This window comes from Zeus faber (genome assembly GCF_960531495.2).
Source record: "Zeus faber genome assembly, chromosome: 3".
In the NCBI taxonomy this organism is placed as follows: Eukaryota; Metazoa; Chordata; class Actinopteri; order Zeiformes; family Zeidae; genus Zeus; species Zeus faber.
In genome coordinates, this window is record NC_137190.1 from 13,682,689 (window position 1) to 13,696,592 (window position 13,904).

Here is a 13,904-nt window from a genome sequence, read left to right on the forward strand (position 1 = left end):
TGAGAGAGCGCACATAATAGCGGTGGGGCGCAAGCGCTAACAGATTGCCCTGATTGTAAGTGAGCCATGCGCTCTGACTGATGATGCGCCGTCACGTCCTGATGCCTCCTCGAGAAACAGCTAAGAGATCTGTCAACAAGCTCCACTGCATGCTGAATATGTGCAACATTCCAGATTATGAAATCCGAAATGTAATGGACTGGAAAGGAGCTGGCGAATGATGGTAATAAGGCTGAGGAACAATGCAAGGAGGGAAGAACTTTTTTTCCCACCAATGAAAGAAAGAAAGTGGTTTACTGCTGAATAGGTTGAAATTCAAAGGTCGACAACTTGAAAAACGTCAAAAATGCTTTTTAATTTCAAAAGATGCTCGACTCTCGAAATACTTGTGCTATTTACAGGCATTCCAACGGTGAGCACACATAATTGCCATGCAATATTGCCATGCACCTCTTTGAGTGTTGGTGTCCAATCACAACATTTTAGCAATTTACCAAGTTCCCTCAGCACTTCAGTGGGAGCGCTGAGTGAGTGCAAATAGCACGTTAACTTGTTTTGCAGCTTGAACAAAGTGGCTTTTGTCTCCAATCGATTGTTCAAACGGTGGAAACCACATCGTAGTCCATGCATAAGTGAGACTCTACGTAACATTCTGCCTGCCTACATCCATTTGTGTGAATGTGTTTCTGTACGCGTCCACAAGGACGTGTGAGCGGAGCTGAGCAACATCCAGCGATAGGGATTTCCAACTGCACACGCACAATTACCGAACCCTAATCCTAACCACCGGCATTGAAAGCAAGGTATTCTGTGTGTTCCCATGAAAGCATGAATAAACTTCATATTCGCCTGTGGCGTGGTCCTGGTTTTGTTCAGTGCTTCCCAGTGGCGGGCCGCGTATTTAGCCTTCAGTGTCATCCCTCGCGATTAAACCACCCTCGAATAACCTCACCGTTACACTAGGGCTATAGGCAATGGTCATTCCACGCAACCACCCCATATTCACGGTGACAGTAATCTTCATCGAGTGGAATTAAGTATGACAGTTAACACCTATGACAGTTGCAATCCCCGAATTGCAAAGACATGAATACTTGGTATCACAGGCATTCCCAGCAAAACAATTTGCAGTGATCCCTTCGACGCTGTAAGCCAGGTGTACCCTTAGTAGCCGCTCGATTGAAAGTGCCGCACAAATCCTTTGCCTGGCTGGGACAGGGCTGCTAGCGGCGGGCTCGGGTCCACCCTTCCTCACAATTCCCTGCTTTTCTTGAAAGGTCGTTCGCGAAAAAAGGCTTTGCCAGTAAATCCGCCACCAAACCCATTTCTTCTCCTACTTCAGCCGTTGTGCGTTCAAATCAGCAGGGCTAAGTAAAAGTCTAAACCAAAAATCCCAAAAGCGACATCTAAAAATGTTAATGTCATGGAAGAAAATTTAAATAAATCTCAGATTATGCTCCGTTACATGCTAGAGTAGGTTGTTTTACTTCAGTTAGCTAACTGGCCCTCTGATCTTCTTCCCTAGTTTTTATTGGTGGTTGGCAAACCAGGATAGAGAAGCGTTACTGCCACCAACTAGACTTTTCCACCCCCTCCGATCACGGCACACGAAAAATACTGACGTAGGCAGGCTTGGCCAAGCGAGAGGGCTCCGGCCAGATGACAAACTCAAAATCGGATTTGTCAAAGAATAATGATAATCAACAACATCGTCCCCATTTGCTTCAAGAGCAGAGGGGATTCACTCGAAATTCTCAAATTCAGGGTCGAGTTTTTCTTTTTGCTTAAGACATGGGCTGGAAACCAATCCTTGTTTTTTAAATCACAGCAGAGAGAAAAATGGAAAATGAGTGACTTATAATCTGCCTGACTCAAAAGCCCATTTTACCAAGTGTTCACAGTGTTAGTTGAATGAGTGGCAATGGAGTGGGCGGGGGCATGTTGCCTTCACCTCATTTGTACCATTGGTGAAGACTACTCATCCACCTCCAACCCCAATAAACTAAAATGTTTCTTGGCACTCCTCAACCAAAGCCCCACCCCCGCCCCATCCAACTTGGCAGATTTCTTGGTCACCTACTTTTCTCAGAAAGTGGATGGCATCATCTGCTCTTTGCTTCATACTGCCAACAACAAGGCTATCCTTTGTCCCAAACTTCTTTGCCAGCCTCGGTCCCTGGACCTTCACCCATCTCCCCACTCGATCTAGCAGATGTCTCTATTATCCGACTAACGGATCCCATCTCGTCCAACCCTTCTGTACCAAGACCTTTCCCTGCCTCACTGCCCTCATCAATTTCCTCCTTGTCCGCAGGAATCATTCCAGCTATCGTCAACACCATTTAAGAAACCCAACCCTTGATCCCCATCGCATCCATAACTATAAATCAGTAACCACTCTTTCCTCAGCTTTCCACAACCCTGAACAACCTCCTAAACCCCCTTTAGTCCCGGGTTCAATGCCTGTACCAAGACAGAACCCATCCACGCTGCCATTTTCTACTGCCCTCATTCTTCTGGACCCATTCGCTGTATTTGACACACTTTGCAACCGCCGTCTCTGAGCTTGGCTTTTTCAGAATGCAACTCTCCTGATTTGGGTCCAGCTTGGATGAATTCAAACTCGCAGCCTGGGGAGAGGTCTCCACATGGTGTTGACATGGTTTTGTTGTCAAGTATTTGCATGTGTGTCTAGGGCGTCCTTGTAGATGGACTGCCACATGTAAGCCACTGGAAAAAGATGTGATTGGATCCAACATGAGATGATGAACAGCTTCTAAAATAAGTGAACATGTGTCATCTCTATCATAAAACACAAATCAACCATTGGGACTTTCAACCACCATCATGCAAATACACACGTTCATGTGCATTATCCATGTTGTGCCTGACAAGCTCTCCAGGCGGGAGTAACAGGGCAGGTTTTCGCTCGGGGCAACATGTATATGCAAGTACCCGCTACCAGTACATGTGCATGGGTGTCTATGTGTGTGTATGTGTGCGTGTGTGTGTGTGTGTGTTGCTTGTGTTTGCATTTGCACACTTACCAGTATTGATATATGGACATGTCCTTCATCAGATGGAAATTTTATGATCCCTCATGAGAAACTATGAAAAATTGTGTGTGTGTGTGTGTGTGTGTGTGTGTGTGTGTGTGTGTGTATACATACGTGCATGCCTATATGTTAATGTGTGTCTGTACTCACCTATGTGCTTGCCCTTCATGTGGTAGTAGAATGAAACGCAGTATGGGACTCTGCCCGTGCCCTTGGGGCCCTTGACTGATGTCACATTAAACAGCGGAGACAGGAGCCGGGCCTTGTCGCCAGCCGCCCGTGGTCGTGATGCCTCGATGTACATGTAGTAACCTGTCAACAGTGTGTGTCAGAGCACATTAGCTGTTGGACTTGTTATTCTTCCCGAGTAAATTCATGAACATGACATCCGAGCATTAACATTGATAGATTATCTGTTGAAATTACTGTCACAGTCAAAGGACCAACCCAAGGTCCATCTTATTTTCAATATGTGGATCTTGCGTTTTTACAAACGTCGTCAATTATCTAATTCGTAACTGTTGGTTGATTGGGAGAATGTGGATGGGCCGATCAACGTGTTTGGACTGAAGCTGAGACCACACTTAACCCCGTTAACTCTGAGGAAGGAGAGAAGTACAAACATGCCAGTTAAATTATGTGAAATGTTTTATGTGTCATAGGGGATTAGGAGGAGTAGGAAACATATTAAGTTGATGTATATACTGTATATCAACATAAAAAGCTGATGACTGATTGTCATACAAATAATTGTGATTAATTAATTCATTGACTTTTTGGTTAATTGTCTGTCAGTATTGGAACATGAGCCCATGCTAGTGTAATAAAGCACATACTATATCTCATGAATAAGAGCCGACCACAGGCATTGAACTTGGGAACATAAAAACCTTTGGTTAGACAGTTCATTTTCCTCAACCAAATGGTGATTTATTTGTTGCAACATTCTCACATAATTTATGGAATCCAACATCTTGTTTTATTTCAAATGATCACTGCAATCAGCGCAAAAGAGCTGCGGTCAGGTGTTTATGTAATAACTGTGATTTGAATAATACACATCAAATAGTAGACATCCTGTTATCCCATTCTATCTGATAGAAATTGATAAGATAAAGGTGGTAAGGTGGAATAGTCCCTGAAAGTATCCCAATCCTGCTCTTACCCTCTTTGGTTCCGCTGCGGTCCGTTTCGGGGCCGGTGTTTACAGATCGCTTGGGATTCTGTGTCAGGTGGTTCTGTCTCGTCCAATCGAAAACATCCGTCCGGTCTTGAGAGAATCCGCAGATTCGTTGGTCTTCAAAGCCACATACGTGATCTGGTGGAGAGGGGGTAGAGGGGGTAGAGAGGGCAGTGGGTAGGGCTGTTTAGGAAATGCAGATGAGAACGTCCATCCCTATCATCAGTTAAACTGGATAAACTCAATATAACAGACGATCGGAGTTCACAGCTTTCTTTGAGATATATTCTAAGATAACCATTTCTGCTATAAATTCGAAGCCACGAAAAGGAATCAAATGTTAAGCCCACAAATTGGCGCCTTCCGCAAGGAATGTAATAAAAGGGATGATAATAATAATAGGTGGAATCACAGGCGACTGATATAAACACCACACAGTTGGAAAATTACCACTAAATACATCCTTACACCGCGTTCCAAATTATTCTGCGAATTATATTTTTTTCTGATTTTCCTAAATAGTTGATGCAAATGACAGTCAGTATAATTTTCAAGTCATCAACCATTGGGGTATAATTTGAATGTTATTAAACAAACCTCCCAATAATAACAGTATTTTTTTCAAAAATAAAAAAATTCAAAATGCACTGTCCCAAATTATTATGCACAACAGAGTTTCAAAACATTTTATAGGTTGTCAAGAACTGAAAGTGGTCATTTGTTGAATTTGCAGCATTAGGAGGTCATACCGAATGAAATCAAAAGCTATTTCAATCAAAAACATCTTAACAGTCCAAGTTGAATTTGGACTGTGAATTTGAAAGTGAATCTCTTTGCAGGATGTCAGCACAGCCTCCCAGAGCTGCTGTTTTAAAGGGAACTGCCAAAGGTTCTCAATAGGGTTGAGGTGAGGGGAGGATGGGGGCCACACCATGAGTTTCTCTCCTTTATGCCCAGAGCAGCCAATGACACAGAGATATTCTTTGCAGCATGAGATGATTTTTTACTACGGAAGGCACGGTTCCTCTTTTTGTAACATGGAAGAAGGTGGTCAGTCAGAAACTCTATACTTTGCCAAGGTCATTTTCACACCTTCAGGGACCCTAAAGGGGCCTACCAGCTCTCTCCCCATGATTCCGGCCCACAACATGACTCCGCCACCTCCTTGCTGACGTGGCAGCCTTGTTGGGACATGGCGGCCATCCACCAACCATCCACTACTCCATCCATCTGGACCACCCAGGGTTGCACTGCACTCATCAGTAAACAAGACTGTTTGAAAATGAGTCTTCATGTATTTCAGGGCCCCCTGCAACCGTTTCTGCTTGTGAGCGTTGGTTAGGGGGGGCCCAATAGTAGGTTTATGCACAACTGCAAGCCTCTGGAGGATCCTACACCTTGAGGGTCGTGGGACTCCAGAGGCACCAGCAGCCTCAAATACCTGTTTGCTGCTTTGTAGCAGCATTTTAGCAGCTGCTCTCCTAATCCCATGAATTTGTCTGGCAGAAACCTTCCTCGTTATGCCTTTATCTGCACCAACACGTCTGTGCCCTGAATCAGCCACAAATCTCTTCACAGTACGATGATCACGCTTAAGTTTTCGTGTAATATCTAATGTTTTCATACCTTGTCCAAGGCATTGCACTATTTGAGGCTTTTCGGCAGCAGAGAGATCCTTTTTCTTTCCCATATTGCTTGAAACCTGTGGCTGCTTAATAATGGGGAACGTCCTTCTTAAGTAGTTTTCCTTTAAATGGGCTCACCTGGCAAACTAATTATCACAGGTGTCTGAGATTGATTTCAGTGGGGCCCCTGTGCAAATATATATATTTATTTCGGGGGGGTAAGAGAGTGTACGCACAGTGCCTTTTTAAATGTTTATCTTTTGTTTTTCTTTTTTATCATTATCAGAGGGAACCACAGCGGAGCTCAGATGGCGGGCGCCTCCATCGCTGCCGCCCATTCGCTGGTGCGCCAATGGGATGGGCCCCTAGCGACCAGTGGGCCCCAGTGCAGCTGCACCGGTTGCACCGTTAGGACTTACACCATTGAGCGAAAGCTATTCCATGATTGTATCAAACCATCATTTAACTTTCTTTTTTCTTAAAACAAGATAATTGTGTGTTTCAGGACTTTGCTGTTATAAGCCCTATTCCTGCCATGGATTATGAAATGTGTATTTAGACACTTAGACACCCAAATAGGCTCTAGATTACAGTTATTTTCTATTGGTAGAATTTGAAATTACATCACTCTATGGGCCTCCTTTTTCCATTTGTTTTAAGAAAATTTTAAAATGAAACGGAATTCGCTTTTGCAGTGTGTAAACGGTGAAATCTGTCCCGAATTAACCCATCCTGCATTTTTGTAAGGACAACCAAGCAAAATGAAAATGATCTAAAAGCCGACGCTAACGATCGCAAAACAAATCTAGCGCGGCCGATTCGGCGGCTGAAACTCCCCGGACGCCCAAGCTGTTGGCTGTTTGCTGCAGATGCGCGCGGCGGCCCGGTGCTGCCCCCGTGCCCGGCTCGTGCCTGTGGGCGTGGCGTTGAGAGAATCCATTGTTATTCACACCCTGCGCCGCCACGCACACTCCTCTCAATTTGCTCTATCGTTCCCCCGCTCTGTTCCAATCTGCTGCTGCTTTAATTGCTGCAGCACAGAGCGATGGAGAGAATTAGACCAGAGCAGATTGACTGATGGAGGGGGGGAGAGAGGGAGAGGGAGAGCAAGGGGGGGGGGGGGAGAGGGAGAGAGAGGGAAGATATAGAGAGAGAGGGCAAGGGAGAGAGAGAGAGGGAGAGAGGGGAGAGAGGGAGACCTCTCTACGCTCCCCTCCCTCTCTCTTCCCTCCCTCCCCGCTCTCTAACTCTCACACTCTCTCCCCCCCTTGTCTCTCTCTCTCTCTCTCTCTCTCTCTCTCCTCACCTCTTTCTGTTTTTCGACTACCCTCTCTCCATCCCTGCCTCATTCTCTCTCCCCTCCCTTCATCTCCCTCCCTCTCGCTCCCTCTCTCTGCATCCTCCCCTCCTCCCTCTCTCTCTCCCTGCCTCTCCCCTCTCTCTCTTTTTCGCATATTGCATGCTTTGTGATTATTATTCATATTTATTGTATTTATTTGAACCATTACTTATAATATGTATTTATTACGAATATTAATTACGTATTCTAATTATTGATATAATTTAAAAACATGTGATGGAAATATTTTCAGTTTCAATGCAAAGATGCCACTAAAGTCAATTTTTTTTTCGTCTCCTCAGTGTCTCGTCAGTGTCTCCTCAGTGTCTCCTCAGTGTCTCGTCAGTGTCTACTCAGTGTCTCCTCAGTGTCTCGTCAGTGTCTACTCAGTGTCTCCTTGGTGTCACCTCTTCGTCTCCCTGGTGTCTCCTCATCACCTCCTCAGTGTCTACTCATTGTCATCTCAGTGTCTCCTCTTTGTCTCCTTGGTCTCCTCTTTGTCTCCTTTTTGTCTCCTCTGAGTCTCCTCTTTGTCTCCTCATCGTCTCCTCTGTCTCCTCTTCGTCTCCTCAGTGTCTCCTCACCGTCTCCTCAGTGTCTCCCCAGTGTCTCCTCTTCGTCTCCTCTGTGTCTCCTCTTTGTCTCCTCATCGTCTCCTCGGTGTCTCCTTTTTGTCTCCTCAGTGTCTCCTCCTTGTCTCCTCATCGTCTCCTTGGTGTCTCCTCAGTGTCTCCTCTTCGTCTCCTCATCGTCTCCTTGTTGTCACCTCATCGTCTCCTTATTGTCTCCTCAGTATTTTTGCTTCTTGTCCTCTGTCTCCTCTTCGTCTCCTCAGTGACTCCTCAGTGTCTCCTCTTGGTCTCCTCTGTCTCTCCTCTTCGTCTCCTCATGGTCTCCTTGTTGTCTCCTCATCGTCTCCTCGGTACCTCTTCTTCTTCTCCTCATTATCTCCTTGGTGTCTCCTCATCGTCTCCTCATTGTCCCCTCAGTGTCTCCTCTGTGTCTCCTCTGTGTCTCCTCTTTGTCTCCTCGGTGTCTTCTCACCGTCTCCTCAATGTCTCCTCAGTCTCTACTATTCGTCTCCTCTGTGCTTTCTCTTTGTCTCCTCTGTGTCTCCTCAGTGTCTCCTCAGTGTCTCCTCTTCGTCTCCTCTTCGTCTCCTCTGTGCTTCCTTGTCGAAATAAGAGAAATAAGACCAAACAGAGAGAGATAAAAGAAGAAGGACCGGTTCAGGAATTGACAGAACAGTGATGGAGACATCGGGCCCCATGTCCTGAAAGGCCCTCAGTGTCTCCTCATCATCTCCTCGGTGTCTCCTTACCGTCTTCTCAGTGTCTCCTCATCGTCTCCTCATTGGCTCCTTGGTGTCTCCTCATTGTCTCCTCAGTGTCCCTGCTTCATCTCCTTGGTGTCTCCACTTTGTCTCCTCAGTGCCTCCTAAGTGTTTCCTCAGTGTCTCCTCTCCACCTGCTCTTCGCCTCCTCAGTGTCTCCTCTTCGTCTCCTCATCATCTCCTTGGTGTCTCCTCACCGTCTCCTTATTGTCTCCTCAGTGTCTCCGCTTCGTCTCTTCTGTGTCTCCGCTTCGTCTCCTCTGTGTCTCCTCTCCACCTGCTCCTCGCCTCCTCAGTGTCTCCTCTTAGTCTCCTCATCATCTCCTTGGTGTCTCCTCACCGTCTCCTTATTGTCTCCTCAGTGTCTCCGCTACGTCTCCTCTGTGTCTCCGCTTCGTCTCCTCAGTGTCTCCTCATCGTCTCCTCATTGAGGACTGTGGTTCCTACGTCATTAACACTGTAATTGACCGGGTCCTTACACCAGAATCCGCCAATAATAAAGTGTCCAGTTATAAAATACAAAATGTGTTGAAGACAAGAAAAAGTTCAACCATGTCTCTGATTTCAACATCCTGTAAACCAGACGTATTCAACTGGCGGCCCGCAAACCCAATGTAGTCCATGTATTTATGCGGAGTTGCCCTTTGAATAATTTAGCTGTCGGACTAAAAGCACCAACAAACAAACAACCATGAGACCCTGCAGAAGCAGCGTGCATTCAAGAATATTATCTTGAAATGCATGAATTCATTTGAAGACTATTGTGTAAATTGATAAGGATAATTTAATGACTTTGAAGGTGGTTTTGCATTTTTATGTATCTCTGTTTTTTAAGTGAAGCTACACTGTCGCCACTTAAAATTTATTTTTTGTTGTTGTATTATTCAGACTCCAAAGAAGTGTTTCAAAACCTGGCAACCCAGCAGAATGCTGTGATAGAATAGAACTGGATTTTTAGTATACCGTAAAAACAAACTAGTCAGTTCTGTGGATCTGGAATAGTGGTGGGTAGGGGGAAAAAAATACATATTTAATAAAAAAAAGTGAAAAAATAACAGTAAATGTTCTTACCTGAAGGTCTTGGATACGTGTAAGCTATAAGAGAAATGGAATACAACCAGAATTACTGATGTGTGAGACAACAACCAGTCAATCTATCTATATCTACCGTATATTTATGTCTATCTGTATCTATATCATTGTATTTTTTGGCGGGGCTCACGCTCAGAGTACTGGATGGTGCGGCTGACGTAGTCCCCTGTGCTGTAGGTGGTGATGGGGGCCAAGCGGACCTCGTAGGAGAGTGGGATCCGCAGGTCAGGGATCATGTAGGACATCAGCACGCCCTTCACCGGCTCCACGCCCTTCAGGTCAATCTGCCTGGAGTACAGCGCCTGCTTGTTCTGGAGACAGAAAAGCCCCCCCAAAATAAACAACCAAATATAGGCATGTATTGTTATAAGGAAACACGTGTCTGAAGCTGGGTAAAGTAAGTGCAAAATCCACAAGTTTTCCCAGAATCTTGTTTTTTATTTCTTATTATTCGATGGGAAATTAACCAGGTCATAGAAGCATTTCATCAGATATTTAGTCATATCCGAGCCAGAGCAGTTTTCAAGGCCATGTTCATGGATGGATGGATGGATGGATGGATGGATGGGTAAAATAGGCAATAACAATAATGAAGTGATAAGAATAAAAACTAAAAAAAAGAAAAATATCAATAAACAATTAACCTACAAACTAATAATACAAATAAACCTAACAATAAACTGGAAAAATAACCCTTAAAAATAAAAATGAGAAAATATAAAACTCCAAATTAAAAAAACGACAGTGAAATAAATCCAAAAAATTACTAAAAGGCCATAGATATAATTCAATAATATTCTGATTCCACATTGTGACGGCCACGTCTCAGTCACTCCACTCACTCAGCCGCCCCAGTCGCAGCAGCCATTTTTCTCTTTTGTTAGAGTTTGGCGAGGATTTGGTTTTTCAATATTTTTTTTTCTCTCGTTTTCTCTCTGTCTGAGCCACTTTTAATGTGGGTCTAGATGTTATTCCGCCCACGAGGAGATGGCTCCATTAGCTGTGTATCTACTTCTGATCAAAACTACTTAGAGGAGCTGACAGCCAGCGCAGGCGAATGCATTACTGTAGCTCGGCCTCTCCACCGCTACAGCGCGCTACACCCACAGCGTGCCATTAGCAGGTAATGCATGCAACCCTGCGCGCGCGCGTGCGTGTGTGTGTGTGTGTGCGTGCGTGCATGCGTGTTTGCTTGCATGTGTGCGTGCGTGCGTCCATGTGTGTGTGTGTGTCAGATGGAGAGAGAGAGAGAGCGAGTGTCTGTTAAAAAAAGGAGAGAAGAGGCTGCAGGTTAATGCCTTCAGCACAGTGCCCACTGACATTGTGCAATGTATGGGGTGAAGCTTTTCCTTTTTTGGGTGTTCTCAATAGCACACACACGCACACACGCACGCACCCACACACACACACACACACACACACACACACACACACACACACACACACAGATATAAAAATGAACGTCACTGTTGGTTACAGTGGTTTTTTTTTAAACAAAACTTTTTTCAATTAAACGTGATAATGATAACAAAAAATTATTAAAAATATATACATGAATGAATATAAAAAAAGAAAAAAATATATAATAATAATACATTCTTAAAATAATAATAATAATAATAATAATAATAATAATAATAATAATAATGTAATAGACTATATAAAAATGGAATAATAATACTAATTTGTTGATTTTCTTACACAAACACATCCAAAAATAACAATCAGGTGAATATTAAAGCACCATGAAATGGAGCAGCATGGTAGTATGATGGCTATTTAGCGGTTGAAGAGGAACAAGTGGAGAACGTTTCAGGTCATGAGTCCTCAAGGGCCAGCGTGCGCGTTTGTGTGCACCTGCGTGTGTGTGTGTGTGTGTGTGTGTGTGTGTGTGTGTGTGTGTGTGTGTGTTTGTGTGTGTGTGTGCGTGTGTGTGACTCACCGCCCTGGCCTGTGGGGTAATGTATCTTTTTATTGGATTTACTTAGCTTGGTATACTGCAGCCTTTTAACGTCCACTTAATGCCCACACGCTCCCATATCAACATTTACCCTTTCCCTACATAACGCTGCATACGGACTTGCAGTGGGATCCTCATGCAACACGCATAATGTTACACTACGTTCATGTCATGTTTAAAAAAAAAAAAAGGAGAAACTTAAGCACAAAGTGGAATCTACCCCATGCCCACAGGAGTCAGTGGGCTCCCATTCGACACCTAATTAATGCAAATGTCCTAAAAGAAGAAACTCTGTGTAAATGATGAAACTATAATGTGTTTCATTGTGTTATTGTTGTAGTCTTCCCCACTGCCCTTTAAAAATGTAAAATGTGCAATGAAACATGTGTCAGTGATTTGAGTGTGTGAAGTAGATAAATAGACGGATAGATCCCAGCACTTACGCTGTCTGATAACACTTCACTAATCCCCACGGGGGAGTTTCAGGAATATTCTCGCTGAGTAAATGCACCCACACTTAAACACACACACACACACACACACACACACACACACACACACACACACACACACACACACACACACACACACACACACACACAGACACACAAACACATTATGTGGGCTGTGGATCGATACACTGTTGAAGTGTAACCTGTGGGAATTAAGCTGAACAAAGCTAAACACTCATCCATTTTCCTCTATCTCTTTATCTCTCCCTCTCTCTCTCTCTCTCTCTCTCTTTCTCCATATCTATGTTTTTAAATGTGTCAGAAGGGTCAGAGAGGTGGAGTGCAAAAAGAAAGAGAAGAAACAGGGAGAAATGAAGAAGGGTTGAGAGAGAGAGAATAAGAGAATAACTTCACAGTTAAAACACAGAGAAGAAGCTTGCAAATAAGGTGTTTTCTGTGTGTGTGTGTGTGTGTGTGTGTGTGTGTGTGTGTGTGTGTGTGTGTGTGTCTTCATGCAGGTCTATGACTTTTGTGTCCAGTCCGTTTTGGATCATCCGTCTCCCACACTGTCAAAATTGTGTGTGTGTGTGTGTGTGTGTGTGTGTGTGTGTGTGTGTGTGTGTGTGTGTGTGTGTGTGTGTGTGTGTGTGTGTGTGTGTGTGTGTGTGCGTGTGTGTGTTTGTGTGTGTTTGTGTGTGTGTGTGTGCTTGTGTGTGTGTGTGTCTGTGTGTGCTTGCGTACGTGCGTGCGCGTGTGTGTGTGTGTGTGTGAATATATGAGCGGATATAGGATTGATTATGTGGCTGAATTATTCATCAATTTGATTTAACGTGTAGCTCTAATTGATTAAGAATATTTTTAATTTCTCATATATATGATAATAGGGGCGGGTATTTGCATGGGCGGCTGCAATATTTTACCACTGTCCCCCGATCATTTTTCCGATAACACAGGGACGAAAGGCAAGGATGAAGAGCGGGAACAAACAGTGACAAAAAGAAAGAATATAGAATCCTGCGAGAGGGGGAAACAGTGGGATTACAGCTATGAAAGGGGCAAAAATGTAATTTAATTCAATTCAATTCAGCACTTTGCTGCTAGACTAGTGAAATTGACACTGTTGGTTGGTTTTCTATTTGGTCCGGATTTTTTCTGTTTTATCTGTTACTCTCTCTCTCTCTCTCTCTCTCTCTCTCTCTCTCTCTCTCTCCCTCTCTCTCTCTTTCTTTCCCTTCTCCATCTGTGCTACATTGAGAAACAAAAGGGTCAGAAGGGTGGAGTGCAAAAAGAAAGAGAAGAAACAGAGGGAGAAATGAAAAAGGGTTGAGAGAGAGCGAGAGAGAATAAGTGAATAACTTCACAGTTAAAACACAAAGAACAAGTTTGTCAATAAGGTGTTATCTGTGTGTGTGTGTGTGTGTGTGTGTGTGTGTGTGTGTGTGTGTGTGTGTGTGTGTGTGTGTGTGTGTGTGTGTGTGTGTGTGTGTGTGTGCAGTGGAAGCTCCCACCGGCAGGCAGCGGGCGCCAGGCCAAGTGTGCCCCGATCAGCAGCGGCTCTCCACTCGGGTACTGAGCGACTGCACGGAAGAGGACGAGGGGCGTGTTAGGTGGGGGCGTGCGAGGGGCGGGTCGGGTGGCGGCGTGCGAGGGGCGCGTCGGGTGGGGGCGTGCGAGGGGCGCTTCGGGTGGGGGCGTGCAAGGGGCGTGTCGGGGTGGGGGCCTGCAAGAGGCGTGTGGGCACGGAGCAGGGCTGGAGACGCTCGCTCCCATGGAGTCGACGCGCCGCGATCAGGCGCCGGCGTGAGCCCTCACGTAAACAACATGCCACGCCCGCAGCCCATAATGCACAGTCGGTCGGGCTCACTTC

General features: G+C 44.9%; 1 protein-coding gene across 1 annotated transcript in view; it reads right to left on the minus strand.

Moving 5' to 3' along the window:
• Positions 1–13,904, minus strand: part of mdga1 (MAM domain containing glycosylphosphatidylinositol anchor 1) — a 204,385-nt gene that overhangs the window by 30,542 nt on the left and 159,939 nt on the right. Inside the window, exons 11-14 of the mRNA XM_079998269.1 lie at positions 9,756–9,936; positions 9,605–9,628; positions 4,222–4,374; positions 3,207–3,368 (exon numbers count right to left, since the gene is read on the minus strand). Coding sequence (XP_079854395.1) covers positions 3,207–3,368; positions 4,222–4,374; positions 9,605–9,628; positions 9,756–9,936 — 520 coding nt within the window. The remainder of the gene's footprint in view (positions 1–3,206; positions 3,369–4,221; positions 4,375–9,604; positions 9,629–9,755; positions 9,937–13,904) is intronic.